Below are 22,148 nucleotides of genomic sequence, written 5' to 3'. Positions count from 1 at the left end.
GTTTGGTGTTTTGATGGTGGGTGACCACTTACGATAACTTACATGTCAGTGTACAGAATTGTAACTAATGGTTTAATTATTAATGGGTAAATTATGATTTTACTTTACTACTATACTGTAAGAGTGATCCATGCCTACTTTTACACAGCTTATACATGACAATCTTCATATTGCTACTCATAAAAGTTATTATGACATTGACAAATGTTATTGTTTTGTGTCTGTAGTATCACGTTTATTCTGTTTACTGTTCCATGTGCATTTCATGTGCATTGACTGATATATTTCCATTAATAAATAAATATATCAATAGCCAATGACTAATCCTCTGAATGAAGCGAATTTTGACATAAGCAATCTTGGCCCTTTGCCAAAACAAAATTCACTGGAGTGGATATGACTCCCACAACCAGACTACCGATAAGCGGTTGAAGATGGATGGATGGATATGACTAAGAAGTTGTGGTTTGGTATCAACTTCTTCCTCACTTTAATCCAAAACAGCCCTGTAGTACTGACCACTAACTACCTACAGGGGACACCACTTGGGGCAAATCATAGACGTAAAGGTTCTTCCGGCTCTGGGGCGAATGCTCTCAAGAGACGTCAAGCTTCTACGTCACAGAGCGGATGTTCGGGGCTGACAAGTCCCGGAAAAGATGCGCTGTGATTGGCCAGTAGTCACTTGAGTGGCAGCGTGGCGTAGCGTGACTTCCGCACTTCCCCCGCCCAGAGTGTCAATTGTTCCACCCTCCCGTTGACACACATGGCTCCAACGAACTGCAGCGGCCCATGGGGCATCTATTTGTTTTTAAATATCTATGGGGCAAATTACCAACAAGCACATGAATTGAATGATGAACAAGTTGTGTGATCTACTTCCTCGTGAAAGCAGCCTCATACTGTGTGTCCCCCCTCCTCCCTCACTCTCCCTATCTCGTCTCTCCTTGTGTGTTGCATCAGGATGCTGTGTGGAAGAGGCATGTGATGATGAGATGTGATGCAACAAGCATTATTTGTTGCAGACAGTATATCCATTTAAATTTTTTCAAGTTTTGAAACAGTCGATGTTTTAAGGGGTGCATAGCCTGACAGGACAATTTCTAGTAGCCTGGAGGGACAAATGTGCAGTGATTGATTATAAATGAAAAAGAAAAAACAAACTGTCAGTGACAGATTCTACAAATATATTTGAGAATTGAGGTCCTTGGCCTGCAAGAAATATGACACAGATCGGCCAAGTAGTTTGCGAGATTAGCTGCACATAGACAGACTCGCACGCACACGCGCGCACACACACACACACACACGCGCGCGCACACGCACACGCACACACAGTGAAGTGAATGAAAGATATCTGCCTGACAGAGATAACAACAAAAAGAAGGAAATAATACCAGCTACTGTACATGAAAAAAAATAGAAGAGGAGTAACCAGGGAGAAAGTACACAGATAATTTGAGACTCACTGGTTCAGAAAAGGCACAGTCCCATATGATGGTGGCCAGGGCGTTGTGGTCTTGACTACCATGGACGATGATAACCAACGGCAGTGAGATAGTCTGTAATAACATAAATTAAACATGGTTGACAACCAAGTTCCTTCCATCAAGATATATTTCTACTTGCTATAATGTTTACAATGCTATAATGTTTAATGTTTACTGTCCTATTGTTACATTCTTCCTAACATGTCCTTTGTGTTTTTTGTTTTTTTGTTTTTCCTTACAAACATGACTTTGAAATAACCAATGCACAAACAAAAACACAGCTATCACAGGCACAGCTACGATTGATGAAATGTAGGCCCTATTTAATTCCAGGAACTCCATGCTGAGTGGCCTTGACGTTGAAATGTCCACCCTGAGACTGTGGCGTTCAATCCCTGGCTGAGTCATAACAAAGACTAAAAATGGTACCCATTGCTAGCCTGGCTAAAGCCAGAACGAATCAGCCGTTGGCAAAAGAAAATGGCCTGCCGGCGGATTGATTTGATTCTGGCTTATTAGCCAGGCTAACCCATTGCCTCCCTGCTTGGCACTCAGCATCAAGTAATGGTTGGAATGAGGATAAATTCTTCCGACATACTGGCATCATCATGGACATCTAGGCCACATGGCTTGGGAAGTGGGAACCATTGGTTCCCATTGCTACTTATTAGCTAGCATATCAAAACCACAGGCAATCTAAACTAAGGCATCCAAAACAGCAATAGAAAAATAATGATGAAGAATAAACCTGTATCTTATATGGAGTTCCCCGACCAGTAATGGTGATCTCAGTGGAGAAGAGAAGTGCAAACTTCTCCTCGGTCACAGACTCCGAGCCCTTTCTGTCTGCTCGTTTGATTTTCCTTATGGACTGGAAGGAATTAAATTAAATTAATTAAATTACAATATACAGTTTAGTATATCATGTATATACCGTATAGTGCACTACATACCATGTTCCTAAAGGTGGCGCATGTATTCTTGTTAGATTGGTTGTGTTCCAAGATTGCTGTGTTGTTGATCAGTTCCCCGACATTCTCACTGCAACGTGTCATTCATAAATAATGAACAGCTGTTGTTAATGTCTGGGCCTGTAGAAAAAAGGTATCTACAACTCTGACACGTAATATAAGGTTCTTTCTTGGCGCAGTGGGAATGTGCGTGCAAAGTTTCCAATCAGGCACTGCATTCATGAGTGGTATTTTGTGCAAAACAGCCACCCCCACAAACTTTGGAAGCTTATCATAGCCAATCGGAATGGAATTATGAGAAATGTCATAGATACATCCTGATCACATGACTACAGAGATAATGTACGCCAATTTATGGGAGGTTTGGACTATAACTGGCCGATTTGAAAAATAACTGTGTGGACATGTTTCCTTGGCCTACTGGGAGTGTGTGTGCCAATCGGTCCAGAGGTCCTTGTAGTATGACGTGGCAAAACGGGCCCCTCCAGCAAATTAAAATTGAAAGCCTTTATCCAAAGCACACCGATGGCGGAGGAAACCATGCAAGGCACCAACCTGCACATCAGGAGCAAAAGGGGTTCAGCGTCTTGCTCAAGGACACTTCGACACTAACTCTGGTGGAGCCCAGAATCTAACTGGGAACCTCACGGTTCCATCAGGTCGCTCTACCAGCCACTCTACCCCCGAGTCACTGCCGAACATAGAATCTGAACAATCTGACAAATACATCTTGACCACATGACTACATACTGTAGATAATGTGTACCAATTTGGGTGAGGTTTGGACAAAATCATAGTAGCAAAAAATGCAAAACAAAACAAAACACGGCATAAAACTTGTCAGGTGGAAATGGACGTGGCTTATTTGGAGTGTTCCGTAATGATACAAAGAATTTAAGGGAAACAATTGATTTTCCCATTCCAAGTGACTATTTGCCTTCCAAAGTTTGCACTTTGCAGGCCCTGGGTAGGCAATTGGGCCTGGCGGAGAGTGGAGACCTGTATTAGTGCAGTTTGATTAATTGTGCATATTACTTACCTCGGTACTGTGCAAAGTTGGCCCAGATTCCTGGCCTGTGTCTCAGTGATAATCTGTGCCTTCACTACCACAGGCTTCCCTGAAGCCACCTTGTCCCCCAGGAGGAATTGCACAGTAGTGGAGAACTTAGACTGTGTCTTGATGACCTGAGGGGGCTGCTTGTCTGCCATCAAACAGCTGAAGCATAAGTATGGAGATATGCATCATGCATCAAGAAAGATTGGGTGGGACCTTCTGGCACAATACTAAACTGATTTGAATCATATCATACTTAAAGGACAGGGACCAAGCCTAGCCAAGAACCTTGGTGTAGTCAGACTCAGACTGGAACTTTAATAGCCACATTAACACAATCACAAAGTAAGCCTACTATTTTATATTGTTGTTGTGTTCTGAATAACTTTTATATTATATAAGGAGATGTGTTTAACTTCTCTTTTCTTTCCTTTAAATTAATTCAAAGTCCTTTTATAACGTGTTTCCTTTGATTAATGTTTCATGTATAGCACATTGAATTGCCTTGTTGTTCAAATGTGCTATACCATGCCTTATTTTCCACTACTGCTGGTACACTGCCTTTATGTTTTAGTTTTTACTGATGATTTATTATATCAGTATTACCGGTGTCTTTGTGTTGTATGTTTACATTGGACCAAGAGTCTGCCACAAAGTATAAATTCAATTCAAAGCCAGTGTGAATGAAAATCTACTGTGTATACTTCTATGGCATTACCTTTGAAGCAGAGATCGTAGAAGGCTCTCTAGCATTTCCTCATGCTCTGGCATCAGTTGCCCCACCAGCACCAATTCTTGTCTCAGGTTCAGATTCACCACAAGCAGTGTCTCACACCTCAAAGAGGAAGAATCAGAACACATGAGAGGTTAGTGACTTGCAGAAAGATACTGGGTAATAGACCAATAATGTACATACTGAGAAATAGGTTACTGAGAAATAGACACAGATAGAAAGTGATGGCACCGCCCAGCAAACCATTACATCTTAATCTATATATATTTCTGGCATTTGTTTGCATATTTTGATACATTTAGTTGTATGTATGAGGTGTGCCTAACCAGGTCTGCAAGGGGCTGAGGTTGTCATCAAAGGGGTGGCCAATGGTGGCCTTATGCTGTTCCCACCTCCAGGTCTTCAGTCTGGTGATGAGATTGGACTGACACTGGTCCAGACTGTCCACAGCGTCCTGCAGCAGCTGGGAGCGTATCTATGCACAGCACAAGAATATTTTAGCCTACTTTTCTTTTTTTAACCCATTCTGACCTGAGATCAGATTCTATAAATGTCTTCTACATCCTGACAGTTTTCTGAAAAAGCCATGTTTATTTATTTTCTTTAAGTAATTTTTTATCCCACGATTTTGTAACCCATTTTTCACCCCTGTGTCAATTATCTAATGTGATCCTGGGCTCTACACACCCTCCGCCAACCTTGTCCCCATATATGAGGGACATGGGGAGAGCAACGGACCTGAACATGCTTCCTTCATGCCTGAGTGTCCAAGTTGCTCCTTTACACCTGACAGGGAGGAGTTTCCCTGGTTGGACGTAGCGCGTAGAAGGAACACATTATTCCAACCAGTTCCTTTCCCCTCCATCAGGCGCCCCGGCTGGCCAGGGGGAGGCAGTTTGCCATGTTTCTATGTCAGTGGATCTTCAAAAATAGCAGACCTACAAGCTCGTAGCGCGCCACTCGGTGGTGCGCTATGAGCTTGTAGATCTGCTATTTTTCAATAGCTAAAGCATAACATAATGCTAACACCAAAAGGGGTCCCCGCCCCAAAATGGGTTAAATACAAATGTGAAGTTATTCAGAAAAGGTGTTTTTAGAATCTACCTCAGGTCTAAGTGGGTTAAAACTAAAGACAGCCCTAATTAGTAGTTGACAGCTTGCTCACCTCAGCCAAAGTTTGCAATTGTAATTCCAGCTGCTTAATATTTCTTTGAAGATTTTGGCGTTCTTTGTTCTGTTTGTCCAATCCGTTCGGTTTGCTAGGCTCTAAGGAGACAGTAAGTAAGCAAGTTATCTCTAGAATTAGTAGTTAAGAAGATTTAGTGGTGTGAAAAAGAGTTAATGGAGGTACTTCCTCTTATTGGCAGAAAGCCTACATAATTTTTGCGCTGATTGAAAACTGTGCTTCAGCAACATTCTTTTATACATGACTGGACGCGTGCGTGCGTCAAAAAACGAACCGGGGCAATTTTTTTGTCACCGAACGCAGCACAACACAACGCAACGCAACGCGGGCAGTGGAGCCACCCTCCATAGATTAAAAGGGAACATTCCCGACGCTGACGGAGACGCGACGCAGACGCGCCCAGTGGAGCCCTGGCGTTATCTGATTGTCAGAGGGACGTCCAATGTCTTAACATTGGCCAATAAAAGCAGAAACCTGTTTTAGTGGGGATGATGTCATAGTAACATCATCTGAAATGCAGATCAGAACTGACAAACGGGAACAACAATGACTCACCTTGGAACTCAGACTCAAAGTTTGTTACATTCAAATTGAGCTGTTCTTGTCTGTCATGGATGTTCTTTCGGCAGTTCTGGAGCTCTTGCACCTTCAGAACTAGGTGGTCCACATCCTGCATTTTTGGGGTAGAGGACTGCACAGATCTGCAGGACTGCAGGTACTGGGGCATGTTGACAGTCTGAAGACATGGGACAGCACTTATTACATACATTTTGTTGATGAATACCCAATTACATATATACTGTAGTAGGCCTATGTGGTTCAAAAACACATACAGTGGGCTCCATCTCGCGCCAGGAGCCCAATCTCCTTCATTTTGGGATTTAGTATCGTGTAAGAGGCGTTCCCCCGTAAAAAATGCTATCTTGTGCCACCACCTAAATCCTTAAAACACCTCCGCTACCCATTACATTATGCATAGGTGTGGTTTGGGTGTTATGCAACTTGAACCAATCAGTGTGCCAGGTGCCATTGCCTTTAAGAGATATATTATCCATAATCCATTATGCCCTGGATCTTGCCTTATGGAAGAGCAACGCGTGCTGCCTTGGAATACATTTATTTTAGATACAGAGGGTTGTTTTGTGTGTCCAGTATCTGACTATTCTGCCATCCACTCCACGACCAACACAACTAAGGTCGCATTCATACCAGAGAGCTTTGCTGCGATTAAAACGAATCCTGCTGCGCATTGTCAGAAAGTGCGCTTCGTTTGGCAGGTGTGAAGGCTCATTCGAATCCTAATGCGCAGCAAATAACCGCATTTTACTCCGCCCAAAAACGTGGGTTTCGCTTCGCTTCGAATCGCACTTGACTACGATTCGGTGCAGGTGTGAATGCAATCCGCAGTAAATAAAGGAAATGAAGCAAACATAATGTGGCGGGTGAGGAGCTGAACACAGTTGGAGACGTAGAAGGCATATTTTACGCAGCGCAAAGATGTCCCGTTACTGTGGATAGACGTGGTCGAATAAGGAGACTGAAGCCCTGATCGAAATGAGGACGTGTACATTAATCAATTGCTTAAGAAAACACATAAAAACACTGCAGTGTATTATAGCCTACATAATATTCTGTCTGTCTGTCTGTCTGTGCGTGCCGTAAACATGGAGTGCTGTCACTGTGTGGGGACTGGGGAGTTATATCAGTGCGCTCATGCAGCGCTGTGCTGCATGCCCAAAAGAACAGTGTGTGGCGGCTGCCTGCGTAGAGAGAGAGGGGGGGGGGTCCCAGACGGCTCGACACATGCACGTTATGAGTGTAATTTTATCACCATAGATTTCACTGTGTAGCAGTGTAGGCTATAGTTTATGAATGGAACACATTGATAAAGGTCCCCCCTGCTGCGTTTCCAATTGCTGCGAATGACAGTGTGAAGGCAAACCGCAATCAATTAAATATGCAAGAATTCCATTTCCCCGCCCATACGGATCTGAGTCTACCGAAGTATTAGGTGAGAATGTGACCTAAGTTGTGCTGCTCCCCCCACTCCTGTGTTGTTTCTTTTTTCTTTTCTCTCCACCGCACAGAAATGCTATTCAAAGTGCTGTGTAATCTGTAAATTTCAATCTTTAATTTGGTATATATAGATCGCAATGGTACTGCCTCTCTATGAAACGGTATCAAGCGAAAACGGAAGTTCGGGAAATCAGATTAATTAAATAGACTTGCACTGAACTATGGCATCCCATCTAGCATTTAATTGCCTTTCATTGGGTTGACACAAGTATCAGCTACGTGTTACTGATTATGGGGATTTTTTTTTTTTTTTAATCCATTACATATTTGCTGCGTAATGGGGTGATCAAACTGAACGAGGGAATCGCGCACAGTGTGCCTTGGTACAAATCTAATCACTTCTTTGACTAGACAATTAAACACAATGAGCACAAGGAATTGACACTCTGCTGATTAGAGGGAAATTACAATCACATATTTGTGGAGAATTAAGACAGAACGAGACCTCTGAGCTGTGAATGTTTTGCAACATGCATACGTCAAGCCAAGGCAGCTCCAACTGACCAACTCAGGTCGCACCACCATCTGAGGAGCGTATTCTTTTATCAAACGGATTCGCATTACGGGTGGTTTGAAAAGGCACTTTCCGTTGTCCTAAACCTGTGTGCATAAAATAGCAAATATAGGGAAAGTGCATCGACACGCCTGCAGACACACCTCCACCCGCAAATATAGGTGTCGGCAAAATGAATATTGGGTTGTGTGGCCGCAAGATAACGTTTACGCACAGTGGAAGCTCCTAAATGCGTAAATCACAGAAAATGTCTATTACTTGCGGATAAAGAATGGCGTACGATGGAGCCCAATATGTGTTTTGTTAAGTATTCGTTCACGAAATACTTCACTCTATGGGATGTTTCCCTTTGCGGAGCAAAAGGGCAGAAACTTCATTCATGAACTCCCACAGCGCATATTGCTCCTAAAATATGTGCCTGTGGGTTTAAGAGCGATGACGTAGATGCCCTGTTTCTCGAAGCATCTAGGCTGCGTCTACGTCATAGCGCCAGCATTCGCTTTTCTTCTGCCGAGCTGAAAGGACAGACTTCTGTTACTAAGTCAAGTGTTTAGGGCAATTTATACCTTAAAAATCGGACAAGAGTACAACTCGAGTACCGTGAGGTTCCCTGATACTTGGACTTTTCTTCCGACAGAATCTTTCGCAAAAACTCTGCAGAAACAAAGCTCCTAAAACGGTTACGTAAGTTCTATTATCAGAACATTTAGAAAAGACCGCCAATTCAGAAATAGAAGGGTAAACAACTAGCTTACAGCTAGCGCCGCTTAGCGGTTAGCTTAGCAAGGCGCTACCTTCTATCTTGCCATCTTTCTCGTCTCGGGGCCGAGAAGCCCGCTACGGTTAGCATAGCTTCAGTCTCAACGAAGGTGCTACCCTTTCTAGCGAGCTAGCTCGCTCTCGTAGCCTGTTACTCACTAGCTTAGCGCTAGCATAGCACCTTCAACGTTAAGCTAGCCGGTGCTTTACTGGGCCTGTAAGCCCGTTTTCGCTAGTCTAGTTTTTCACCTAGAGACTATACGATAAGCTACCTGGTGTTTTACTGGGCCGGGAAGCCCGTTTTCGCTATTCTAGTTTTTCACCTAAAACTACACGTTAGCCTAGCTGGTGTTTTACTGGGCCTATAAGCCCGTTTTCGCTAGTCTAGCTTTCACCTAAACTACGCGGCCGAGAAGCCCGTAGCAAATTAGCTTTCTTCACGTTCGCGGCCACGAAGCCCTTTCACAAAGTTAGCTAATTCCTGGTCCCCTTCTCGACGGAAAACTACGAGCTACAAGCATGTATTCCCCGGTGAAGGAGACCGCCGCCGCAGCTAGACGACGCCGAAGAGGCATCACTCCCGAGCCCCAGAAGAAGTGCACTGTGGCGGGATGCGGCAACAAGATGTCCGGCACCGACAGACACAAAGTATGTCTGTACTACCTCGGCGTGGATCATGCACGCAATGCCCTTCTCGATTTCGACGACCTTAATGGTTGCGAAAAATGCAGAAGGATGGACTTCACCTACCTATGAGGTAGGCTGAGGCGCGTCGATGAGTTCTACAAGAAGTACACACGCGACGACTACGAGCACGAGCACTATGGACCAAGGCAGAAGTTGGACTACACCCCAGCTTTGCCTCGCACAGCCAGAGGCTCCACTCAAGAGCGGCCTATACAGGAGCGGCCTATACCGGCTCCTCGTAGCCGCGCTACAGCTACGGTCTCCTCCCAGGCAGCGGCAGACAGGGCCACCGCAGCCCGCTACGAAGCTGACGGAGCCAGACCTAAGAGCAGCACTCGCCCTCTGATACCTCGCCAAGTGAGTACACCAGCAACCGGGCCTCACCGCGAGATCCCGGCTACTATGGAGGAGCGCTCCGCCAGGCCGATAGCAAAGCCTCGTCTTCGCACCGCGGTCTCTACTACCATGGCAGCCCGCCTAGAAGCCTCTCCACCACGCAGCAAAGCCCCCACTGAGGCCTGGGCTGACGCTGAAGAGGGGGAAATTGACTACGACGAACTCCCCTCCTTCCAGGAGAGAAACTACGAGCTGTATGAAGTCGTAGACGAGGGCAACTATCAAGAGAACGACTCGTCAGGGGCAGACGAGTACACTCGCCGCCCTTTCCAGGACAGTGATGACGACGAGATAGAGGAATTTCCTCCCCCCGTCGACAGTCAGGTAACACCCCCACCTCAGCGCTGTTCTCCCCAAGGATAATTCAACCTTGATGGAGATCTACAAGAGGGCTGCTATCCGCTGTGACCACGCCTGGGAGGAGATCCCCAGCGAGATGGTGAAGTGGGATGGACGCAGTGATGAATACGTCCCCCCTCCTGTACCAAAGAAGCAAGCCATTCCTCAGGCTTCAGGCTTTGAGACCTTGCTCAGCAAAGCCTGGACTAACCCTGTAGTCAAGGTAGAGGCCATCCACCGCCGTGGCAAAAGGGCAGCCACTGAAATGAAGGGCATGGAAAAGCTGAACCTGCTCAAAATGCCCTCCATGGACAGAGCCATGGCCTCATACCTGGCTAACCCCCAAGCCCCAACTGTGATCCCACAGGACAAAGAACTAGTCTTCTCCAGTGCAGCCGACAAAGAAGGGTCTAAGGTCAACAGGTGGCTGTATGATCACATGACTTTCGTCGCCAGGGGACTCAACGCAGGAAGCCTCCTGCATGGATCCATGAAGGCTCTCCTGCTGAAAATGGGCAACGTATCCACCCCAGAAAACCTGGCCGAGATGCGCCGCCTGGTACATGAGCTGGCCCAGCTCCAATACGACGTCACCAAGCACACTGGAGCGGCTCTGGTGTCCTCCATCCTCCAGGAGCGGATGAGGTGGGTGAACCTCGCCCCTCTCCCCGATGCTGTTAAGAGGGACATGGTGGGGAAGAACATATCACACGAGAGCCTCTTCCATGGGGTTCTCGAAGACATGTCAGTCTCCATCCAGCAGGCAGAGACCTCCACCAAGACGATGAAGGCTCTCCAGCCACTGGCTGCCAAGGCTCCACCGGGCCGCGGCAGGGGCAAGCGTACCCCATGGAAGCCCAGGACATCCAGCAAGGACCCACCCGGGCCCCCGAGGGACTACTCCGGAGACAGGCAGCGTCCACCACAGGGTCCACGCACCGACCGTCGCCGCTCCCCCCCGCCCTACAAGCCCAGAGGAGGAGCGTCCAGGGGCCGAGGCGCTGGGAAGCGGAAGTGACCCGCCTGGCAGGTCCCAGAGGGGGGTCCTAGCCTCACCCCCCCCCCAATTTCTCCCACAGATTTCGAGGCCGGAGGTAGTGGTCACGGACCTCGCCTCCGACAAAGCGCTTGAGGACGAGTGTACAGACTGCCACGGGCAGCAGTGTACACACGTACCAAAATGTTGTAGTGATGTGCAATTCACAAAGTGTAAAAAATGTTTTTCTTGCAATAAAGTTTCAAAAAAACAAAAAAACACAAAAAACAACACAACGAACTCTGAAGGGCACAAGCCCAACCATGGGAGAAATAACCCATACTGTAACAGCACAGGCTGTTACAGGCAGGGACCTCCACGCCCAAAGAATTCTTCACTACCCGAAGAATCCACTAGAGGGAGACATTCCACACAAGGTGAGTCTTCCCCTAGGCAAACCGTCTCAATGTACCCACAGGCCACAGAGAGACGTCACCACACAGGCGGGTCTCCCCCCACACACGGGGAATCCCTTGTCACGTCATCTGTCAAAGTGGCGGGAGTGCGGAGCATCATCATGGATCATGCGCACTATAGCGACCGGATACAGGCTCCAGTTCGTGTCGAAACCGCCCACCTTCGAGAGGATCTTATTCTCTCAAGCGAGGGGACAGGAAGCAGGCATTTTACAGGAGGAAATCAGATCCCTCCTGCAAAAAGGTGCCATCACGGAGGTTTCTCACAACCAGGCAATGAACGGGTTTTATTCCCGCTACTTCCTGGTGAAAAAGAAGGGGGGAGGGCTCCGACCTATTTTGGATCTCAGAGCTCTCAACCGCTATCTGAAAACCTTCCGCTTCAAAATGTTGACGCCACCAGTCCTACTGCGATCAATCCGCAGAGGGGACTGGTTCACGTCAATAGACTTACAGGACGCATATTTTCACGTTCCAAATTACCCACCGCACAGAAAATTTCTGCGCTTCGGGTTCGAGGGGAAAGTATACGAATACACGGTACTTCCCTTCGGAATGTCCCTGAGTCCAAGAGTCTTTGTGAAATGTACAGCAGCGGCGATAGCCCCACTGCGACAACAGGGTCTTCGTCTAGCAACCTACATAGACGATTGGATCCTATCTGCAGACTCTCAACAAGAGGCACTGTCACACACACACATAGTGCTCAGCCACCTCCGCTCTCTCGGATTTCAAATCAATTACGAGAAGAGCATGTTAACGCCGACACAGTCAATAGACTTCATCGGTATAACACTAGACTCAGTCTCTTACAGAGCTCGCCTGAGTCGAGAGAGAATAGACGCAATGATACAATCTGCAACGTCTTTCAAGAAAGGACGTTCGATTCCTTTCCACGTATGTCTCAGGATGGCGGGGCTAATGGCTTCCTCAATCCATTTAATCCGCCTGGCCAGGCTACACATGAGACCATTCCAGCAATGGATGAACTCTCTGCGTGTACCTATGTACCGTCGCCACCAACGGGTAGAAGTGACGTCACACTGCATACTAGCCCTACAATGGTGGATAAACAGATGGATCCTTTCAGAAGGAGTCCCCATGGGGAGACCTCTGATCAGGAAAGTGGTCACCACAGACGCAAGCATGACAGGCTGGGGAGCCACGCTGGAGGGTGCCACAACCAGGGGGGTGTGGTCAGAGCACCTACGCTCCTCCCACATCAACTATTTGGAACTGATGGCGGTTTTCCTCGCTCTGAGGCAATTCGAACCGCTCATACAGGGTTGTCACGTGCTGGTGAGAACAGACAACACAACGACATAAACAAACAAGGCGGTCTCAGGTCCCCCCGTCTTCATCAGTTAGCTCGAGAGCTCATTCTATGGAGCGACTCTCGGCTTCTGTCCATCACAGCATGTCACGTCCCCGGCATTCTGAACACAGGAGCAGACCTGTTGTCCAGAGGACCTCTCCGCTACTCAGACTGGTCTCTACACCCACAGGTAGTCACACAGATCTGGAGCAAGTACGGGACACCCGAAGTGGACCTATTCGCCACAGAAGGGAACACGACGTGCCCCCTCTTCTTCTCGATAGAGGGGCCATCGACGCTGGGACTAGACGCCCTGTCACACCGATGGCCCAAAGGCCTACTCTACGCATTTCCCCCACTGACCCTCATTCCCCCCACTCTGGACAGAGTGAGGACTCAGGGTCTGAAAATGCTCTTAGTAGCCCCAGCCTGGGGGGTCTGGAGGTCGGAAATAACTCACCTCCTCTACGACCAACCGTGGCAACTCCCTCTACGAGTGGATCTCCTAACTCAAGCAGGTCGGGAGATTTTTCACCCCAGGACCTAGACCTATGGGTTTGGCCCGTGAGAGGGTGATGTTGTCCAACGTAGGCCTCCCTCCAAATGTCATAGCCACAATTCAGAGGGCAAGGGCTCCATCAACAAGGGCCCGCTACGATACGGCATGGCGCGTCTTTGAGCAGTGGTGCTCAACACGGCCTACCCAAGTGGTCCCCTACCAAGCGTCAGTAGTGGACATTTTGACCTTCCTACAAGAGTTCCTAGACAGGGGACTAGGTCTCTCCTCGGTCAAAAATAACTTGGCAGCAATCTCAGTCTGCCATGTGGGGTTTGAAAACGAGACGGTATGGAAACACCCTCTAGTTAGACAGTTCGTTAAGGGCGTACGAAGGGAACAAAGGGTCAACAGATCCCTGGTCCCCTCCTGGGATCTAACCCTAGTCCTGGAGGCCTTAACCAGGGATCCCTTCGAACCACTGACAACAGTTAGTTTGAAGAACCTGACACTGAAGGTAGCCCTCCTAGTTGCCTTGACAACTGCTGAAAGGGTCAGCAACGTACACGCCCTCTCGACCTCGCCAGAGTGCATGAGGTTCGATGACAGGTCAACCAAGGTCACTATCAAACCCAACCCAGCCTTCATCCCCAAGAACGCTCTCTCTGTGTGCGTTCCAGTGGACCTACAGGCTTTCCACCCCCCTCCTTTTGCTTCCAACGAAGACAGGAGGTTAAACTGTCTCTGTCCAGTAAGAGCTTTACGCGCATACGTGGACAGGACGGCTCCCTTCAGGATAGGGAACCAACTATTCGTATCCTGGGGTACCAGGACCAAAGGAAAGCCTGTCACAACGGTCAGCATCTCCAATTGGATAGTGCAGACCATCCGCCTGGCTTATACTAGTCAGGGAGTGGAGCCCCCACAAGCGCTGAGAGCTCACTCCACAAGAGGTATGGCAGCATCCTGGGCACTCTGTAAGGGTGTCCCAATCCAAGAGGTCTGTACCGCAGCGAGCTGGTCCTCTCCCTCAACATTTGCCACATACTATAACCTAGACGTGGCAGCGCCCTCGGTGGCGCACGCAGTGTTGGGGGCTGCCGCACCATAATGGACCTATTAGGCCATTAAACCATGTGTAATCACATAAGTCTAGATGCCCTGGATACACCAGGCCTACATGAAGCATCTACACTGAGAATGTATATATCAGCCCGAGGCTACTACCATTCTCCACCGGGACCGGGCTATCAACCAGAGGTTGCCCAGCCCTCATTAGGTTACCATATAGCCCTGAACACACTTGACTAATTTCAAGACACGGGAGTTCATAAGGTCCCATAGAGTGAAGTATTTCGTGAACGAATACTTAACAAAACGAAGAGGTTTCTTTAGAAACCAAGGTTTTGTAAGTAGAGTGAGCGAAATACTTCACTCGAAACACCCTTCTGTCTTGGCCCGGCAGAAGGAAAAAGTGTTCGAATGAGCGCGCTATGACGTAGACGCAGCCTAGATGCTTCGAGAAGCAGGGCATCTACGTCATCGCTCTTAAACCCACAGGCACATATTTTAGGAGCAATATGCGCTGTGGGAGTTCATGAATGAAGTTTCTGCCCTTTTGCTCCGCAAAGGGAAACATCCCATAGAGTGAAGTATTTCGTGAACGAATACTTACAAAACCTTGGTTTCTAAAGAAACCTCTTCGTTTTCCACACTGCACCACACCCACCCTGCAATAGTACTTAATGGTCATCTTAAAATTATGTATTCTCTCAGGCTTATGGCATATAGTTGTTGATTGTTGTTGGTACATTTTGTAAAGCGCTATATAAATCCAAGCTATTATTATTAACTATCACTTACATTTCACATTTTAGACAAAAATGTGGTTGTTAACCAGGCAGTGACTGATAATAAGCATAATTATTTAACCAAGATTACAAGCAACCAACAATATGAAGGCACACAAGTATTCCTAGTGTTCCTGTGATTTTTTGAATGATCATAATGGTTCTTACAGCATTGTTGAGTAGGGCCTGCTCCTTCCTCAGGATGTCCCTGACCATCACCCCAAACTGTAATGGCTGCTTCTTGAATACGTGCTGTAGAGCAAAACATCAACACAATATATCAGTATGGCTGATGGATGACATGCATGCATAGTGTTTCTCAACAGGGCAGTACAGCCCTCCAGGGGGACGCTGAGCAGCTCTTGCACAGATTTGTCAGCGTGGAGGGGAAATTGTCGCTTCACTGGCGTGGTGTCCTGTGCTCCAGCACCTAAAGCCTGTCTGTACATCCAGGCCTGTAAATCTGCCGAGGGCTATTTTATTTGGCACCGGGCTACTGGCAGATTAGTCTGGTTTCCAGGCTAGGTTTTCTGAGCAACAATATTATTTTTAGGCAACGCCCTGCCTTTACACACATTTAGACGTGGCAGCTTCCCACTACAATGGTGCACGCAGTCGCACATCCACAAATTTCAACGGGTGCAGGATCCAAAAAAGTAACTAAGAAAGGAAAGACATTTGGGCCTCAGGGGCCTTCATCAGGTATAGCTTCCCACTACAAGCCACTGAGCAGCCCCACTGGCGCAGTTGGAGATTCCCTCCGAGCCATGCTTCAGGGACTGTTGGTTCATTCCCTTCCCCAACATCAGCATCTTAAGAGATGCTGGGGTCTCTTCGACTCTAACAAACTCCAACAACTTGTGTTCGTGCCCATTACTGTTGTCCAAACTGCAGACGAGATGTGGAGCTATATGTCCACTGGTCATCCCAGCTTAGTAAGATGCTAAAAGTAAAAATATTTAGGACGACCGTTGAGCCGATTCTACTCTATGGCTCTGAGACATGGACACTTTCAAAGAAACGGTTGGATGGCACTTACACCCGCCTTCTAATGAGAGCTCAAAATCTGTCTTGGAAGAGCCACCCATCGACTAATCTAACCTTCCCCGTGTTTCTTCACTAGTCTGATCCAGAAGAACACAGTTGCCGGCCACTGCTACAGAGGTGACAATGAGATTATATCTTCCCTTCTTCTCTGGAGTCCTGCCTCAAAGCAGACCAGAGGTAGAAAACTGTCGTTCCCTGGTGTCATCGCTAGGGACACAGGCATCAATAAGCAGGAACTGGGGATGGCAATGAAGGACCGGGAAGTCTGGCGTAATATTGTGAAATCCACGATCTCGACCGCGGTCGAAAAAATGATGATGATGATACTTAAAAGGGGAAGGCTTACATTGCACAGCTATGAGAGAGACTAAGGGAAACACACAAACACACCGGACCTGACCTGGGAAGTGCTTGCTAAAGCTCACCACACTTTCTTTTTCTCTCTTTATTCTACTCTTAATTTTTGATTTTTTGAATATGCAAGACGAGACACAAAAGACACACCAGGCATACAATAAAAACAAAAACATCAACAGAAAAAACAGAATAAAAAAGAAAATACAAAAAACAGAAGAGGTCATGGGATGGACCCCTCCCACACTTTGAGAACCAATGCGATAAATATATGATCTCCTGACCATGCATTCTCCGACGTGCATCAGCCTCATCTTCTCCACCACATCCACTTTGTGCTGGGCCAATGTGTGCAGATGGCGGATGATCTGCTCCAGCAGAAATTGGGCCTGGACCTCCAGATCCACCTTGTCCAGTTCAAAGTCCTCCCTACACACACAACAAAGCACACGGAGGGCTGTCACCATTACACATTTAACTTGACGGTTAATTGTCTCACATTTTTAATTGTGTTTTTGGTGTTGGAACATATGAATAAAGAATACTATAATTATAATAACTAATAATATAACTAATAATTTCTGTAAGTTTGTTAAAAAAAATAACTGAAATAAACAAAGAAATGACTGACATACATATTCATTATTTTGATACTTAAAATTGTTTTGAAGTGACGCGTCGTAAGCTTGTAAGATCTGCTATTTCAGCTGTTTTGAATGTGTGACATTTTTTCAACATGGAAACGGACAATTATGACAAAAATAATTGAGATCATCTCAAATGCAATTATGTAATGCAGTAGCCCAGGCTTTCCCAAACTGTGGTGCGCGACATGAAAAGGGTAATGGCAGACAGTTTATGGTGTTATTTAAATAGCTAAATCGGTAAAACACAGTTTTACGGAGATGTATAGAGCCGCAGCTGCTCCGTGTCTCATACTCTCTGTGTCTGAGAGAGGCCTAGCCTACAGCCCTACATACAGTATGAATGTGCCTGTGTGTGTGTGTGTGTGTGTGTGTGTGTGTGTGTGTGTGTGTGTGTGTGTGTGTGTGTGTGTGTGTGTGTGTGTGTGTGTGTGTGTGACGTAGAGTCTGTGGGGGCCAGGGCCCCCATGAGGAATTGGACCAGGGATCTTGGCCCCCATGAGGAATTGGACCTGAATATATATACACTGTAGCCTGTATTCGCCTTGGTTCGTCCCGTTTGTACCGCACCAAATCGCGCCGCACCCGTTCGCACAATTCTCGTCTTGCATTGACTTTGTATGTAATCGCGCCGCTCTAACCATTAACCTTAAAAGACCTATTTTTTCCTCACTGTCCGGGACGGGACGGGGGGTGGGGGGTGGACCACATTGCCTGTCCCTTGTACACATGCAGATCAGGCATTGAAATGCTAACCTGGGTGCTTGTTTTCACCTACCAGGTATGGGTATGCATGAATACAGTACTGTAGGCTACTCTGCTTAGGCTCCTTGTTCACAATATGAAACCACCACCTGACCACCAGCAAGAACACCCTCGCTGGCAACAGCGATGCCAGCCTGCTGTTGAAACCTTCCGCCGTCCCAGCGACAGTTCTACAGAACCTGCCGAGGCGGACAGGACTAGCCTGCAATCATAGCATTTAAACATGCTCTTCTGTTTATAATCTAAACACTGCGACACGTTTAAAAAGTGTTACAAATAACGCTTGGGTTTAGGTTTAGGGGACGACGACGATCAGATCGGGCCCCCATGACGATTATAAAACCATTTTGTGTGTGTGTGTGTGTGTGTGTGTGTGTCATACCATCTCTGTTCTTCAAGCCAACTGGCCAAATAGAATCTGACCTCTATGGGAAATGAGTTTGGATAGAGGTCAGTGAGGGTCTGCGTTTGCAGATACGGAAACAGCTGGTTCATCCGCAACCACTGAGCCATGGTGAGAGAACTGTAAAACCAGAATACACCATGTATATTTACTACAGTACATTTTTATACAGGAAGAAGGAATATATTTTTTGTATGGGAAAGGCACTAGAAACAGTGAAACAGTGCCGAATCTGTTGCCGAGCAACAAGGCCAATGAATCTCACAGGATGACACAAGTTGTTGACAACAAAGAGCCCTCCTACCTCTTCCATGTTTTAAGCTACACCTTTTCCACAAGTGTCATACTTTACCTAACAGTACAGTGTATGTCTGTCATACTTTACGTAAATACCTTAACAGTAGGGGTGTAACGATACATTTTAGCGATACTACTATACGCATCACGATAAATGGTTGACGATACGATACATGGACGATATTGGTTCATTCAGGCGATACAATATGGTTCGATTCAATGATTTAAAATTGATATAGTAACTGGTGGATAGTGCCGTTTTTTTTAAGGGAAACATTTATTATTATAAATACATGGTCAGTTTGTGTGCAGCTTAGGGCTGTACAAACAGAATTGTGTGTGCAGCTTGGGATGAGATTGGTTCAGAACGAAGATGTGTTTGTGGTCAGGGAGCACATTGAGGATACTCAACAGCAATCATATTATGTTATGGTCAGTATTAGTTGTGTCTTAATTTTACAAATTGAGGCTTCACCACATTGCAAAACATGATATAGCAGAATGCCAGAGGCATCAGAAGTTCAGAACGATGATACTATCATGACTAATGTTCTGAACTTATTGTGCTGCTACATGTCCATCATGATGATAGATAGGCATGTAGCAGCACATGAAAGCGATGAAAAGAGCTCAACCGAGGGGGTGCCGAGAGGGGCTACCCCAACCTGTGCTCTGTATGGTATCTCTGTGGCCCAACTTTGCTCTGTGCCTTGTGATGGGGGAAAGTAGACCCTTTAAGCAGTTACCATTACTTTTAAGAGTGTGCAGCCGAGCTGTGCGCATGCAAGGTCACTCAGTGAGAGAGAGATTCCTATATAGCGTCTGAGAAAAGAGTGACGCGTCAGAATTCTCCAGGACAGACTAACCCTCTGGCCTGCGCTTCGCGGGGCCCCCAAATCTGTGGACTGATATGATCGAATCTGAATTCGTGATGTAACAGGTCGTATTTGCTTTCATATATGTCTTTGCTGTTCATATGTATATCACATGACCATTAAATTTGGGATAATTGTGGGCAATCAATAAATGCCAGACCTTGTGAATCCATAATTTTAAGTGTACAGCCTGATTATTGGACTATTAGATAACCCTCTCACAGGATGGCGCATCACTTGCTCATGTCATTATTAGGATACTCTAGTTTATTTTATTTCATTTGACAGAGTAGAAATAAACATAGGTCAGTCAGGTCAGATAAGCTATAATATAGAGATATTATCTGATCTCTCAAGTAGGCTAAATTTGAATATTAATGTAGGCCTGCCCCCTGGTGCATTACTATTATACATAACAAAGTTGGCCTAATATCTTTCTGACACGCCCAGCAGTGAAACGTGGGTTCTGGCTACTGTAGGCCCAACACAGAGCTAGAGCTACTGTAAGAGCAAAAATAACTTCATAAACACAATGAGTTGTAGCCCCGTACGTTCCCTCAGTTCCCTACGCTCCCTGCGCTCAGAGCTACAGAATGAGCATAGGGCAGGGCTTAAAAGCCATAAACAATCCCAAGACTGAAAATGTTTTTTTGCAAATCTGCACTGATCTCATTAAATGACCCATATGAGATCCTCAGGACTGAGAACTTTAAGACCTGGCGTAGGGACTGAGGCAAGGTATTGGGGCTATGACAGTTGGTGATGACATGGCGTGGCTGCTTTTCACAACAGACCGTAAAGTAAACAACCAGGTGTGTTAACTTAAGTATTGCGCTGTACACTTGGAAATGCCGTTTTTATGCTCATCCTCCAAACTAGCCCTGGAGTCTGGAGCTATGGACCAGAGTTACCTCCAAACTAGCCCCATATGTGCCCTCTCCCTACGCTCATTCTGTAGCTCTGAGATGAGGTCACACACTGGGCCCCTCCCACCGCGTTTCAGAAACGGCGCAAGTTTCCGCAAACATCGTTTCTTATCCTTACCAGACCATTAATCAAAAACGTGTAGGGCCGATGCAGGTTTACACTAATTCAAATTTAGGATCGGCCCAGAAAATCCAACTCACCATTTGAACTGAGCCTTTACGTCCCGTCTTTTGTCAGTCGTTTCCATGTTTATCAAGGAAGTTGAAAAGCTTTAGCGCCTCCCCGGCGCCTCCCCTGGTCGAAAATTTCCAACCGACTTCAGTTCACTCGACATGCACGCGCACACGCACACTTCCTTGATAAACATGGAAGCGACTGACAAAAGACGGGACATAAAGGCTCAGTTCAAATGGTGAGTTGGATTTTCTGGGCCGATCCTAAATTTGAATTAGTGTAAACCTGCATCGGCCCTACACGTTTTGGATTAATGGTGTGGTAAGGATAAGAAACACTTATTGTGGAAACTTGCGCCGTTTCTGAAACGCGGTGGGAGGGGCCCAGTGTGTGACCTCATCTCGGAGCTACAGAATGAGCGTAGGGAGAGGGCACATATGGGGCTACCTCCAAACGTGTTATGTATAAACATTAGCCCCTCTCGGAACCCTCCATAAAGCTTTTCTGAAATTTGGATGGGTCTAAAAAATGTCAGAAACTTCAGTAGCATTGGGTTCTGCTTGTAGGGCTATATAAACATATGAGTCACATTGATTGTAGTCACTAGCGGAAATAATAGCCTAGCCTACTGTACTGAACTCGCACACAAATTTTTATTTAGGTCTACAAAATGAAAGTGATACTGACTGCGTGATATCACGTCCATTCGTGCATTCGTACAATAATAATGTTGACTCAACTTGACTGACATAAAACAATCATGTTAAAAGTAGCCTACTACGACAATTGTCACTTACCTCCTGGAAATAAGCGTATTAGTTTCTTTTTCAAAACATTTAAAGAATGATATCGCGTATCTCCTTCCTTCCCAACTTCAGTATATGCAGGCTACTCCAGAAAGTCTGAAACCAGCTGTGTCAATAATGAAGTAATTAAGAATTGTCCAGAGATACTTTCTAGAATTAACTTGACCCACCGTCATAAATATATCGATTAAAAGCTCTACCTAGATAGACCTGCTGTTTACTTTCTCTACGGGCAGAGTAGAATACTTCCCTATTACGATCAACCGTAACGCCTCCGTTTCATTTCCTGCGCTTCCTTCAAGTTCACACATGTACGCACACACACACACACACACACACACACACACACACACACACACACACACACACTTGGCTTTACTACTACTCTATCACCATTTTCCAAACTCACCTCAAAACCCACCTGTTTAGGCAGGCCTATGACTCTGTGTGACCTCTAGTGTCTTCTGCTGCAAGCTGTGTTTTGTTCTGCTTTTAACTGTGTTTTTGTACTGTTTTAAACCTGTACGGCGACCTTGAG

At 46.3% G+C, this 22,148-nt stretch overlaps 1 protein-coding gene across 4 annotated transcripts in view; it reads right to left on the bottom strand.

Moving 5' to 3' along the window:
- stat6 (signal transducer and activator of transcription 6, interleukin-4 induced) overlaps positions 1–21,870 on the bottom strand; it is a 28,419-nt gene extending 6,549 nt beyond the window's left edge. For 3 of the 4 annotated variants that reach the window (XM_083768512.1, XM_083768511.1, XM_083768513.1), the window contains exons 1-12: positions 21,602–21,870; positions 18,511–18,651; positions 17,004–17,148; positions 15,487–15,570; positions 5,990–6,170; positions 5,414–5,514; positions 4,575–4,723; positions 4,234–4,350; positions 3,501–3,677; positions 2,444–2,531; positions 2,239–2,361; positions 1,470–1,562 (exon numbers count right to left, since the gene is read on the bottom strand). In XM_083768512.1, the coding sequence (XP_083624638.1) occupies positions 1,470–1,562; positions 2,239–2,361; positions 2,444–2,531; positions 3,501–3,677; positions 4,234–4,350; positions 4,575–4,723; positions 5,414–5,514; positions 5,990–6,170; positions 15,487–15,570; positions 17,004–17,148; positions 18,511–18,641 (1,389 nt within the window). In that variant the 5' untranslated portion in view covers positions 18,642–18,651; positions 21,602–21,870. The remainder of the gene's footprint in view (positions 1–1,469; positions 1,563–2,238; positions 2,362–2,443; positions 2,532–3,500; positions 3,678–4,233; positions 4,351–4,574; positions 4,724–5,413; positions 5,515–5,989; positions 6,171–15,486; positions 15,571–17,003; positions 17,149–18,510; positions 18,652–21,601) is intronic. The other variant, XM_083768514.1, reaches the window with a different exon arrangement.
- Positions 21,871–22,148: the final 278 nt, after the last annotated feature.

Source organism: Protomyctophum parallelum, assembly GCF_964188405.1.
Source record: "Protomyctophum parallelum genome assembly, chromosome: 7".
In the NCBI taxonomy this organism is placed as follows: domain Eukaryota; kingdom Metazoa; phylum Chordata; class Actinopteri; order Myctophiformes; family Myctophidae; genus Protomyctophum; species Protomyctophum parallelum.
The sequence above is the reverse complement of the archived record's forward strand: the minus strand, read 5'-3'. Positions and strand labels throughout refer to the sequence as shown.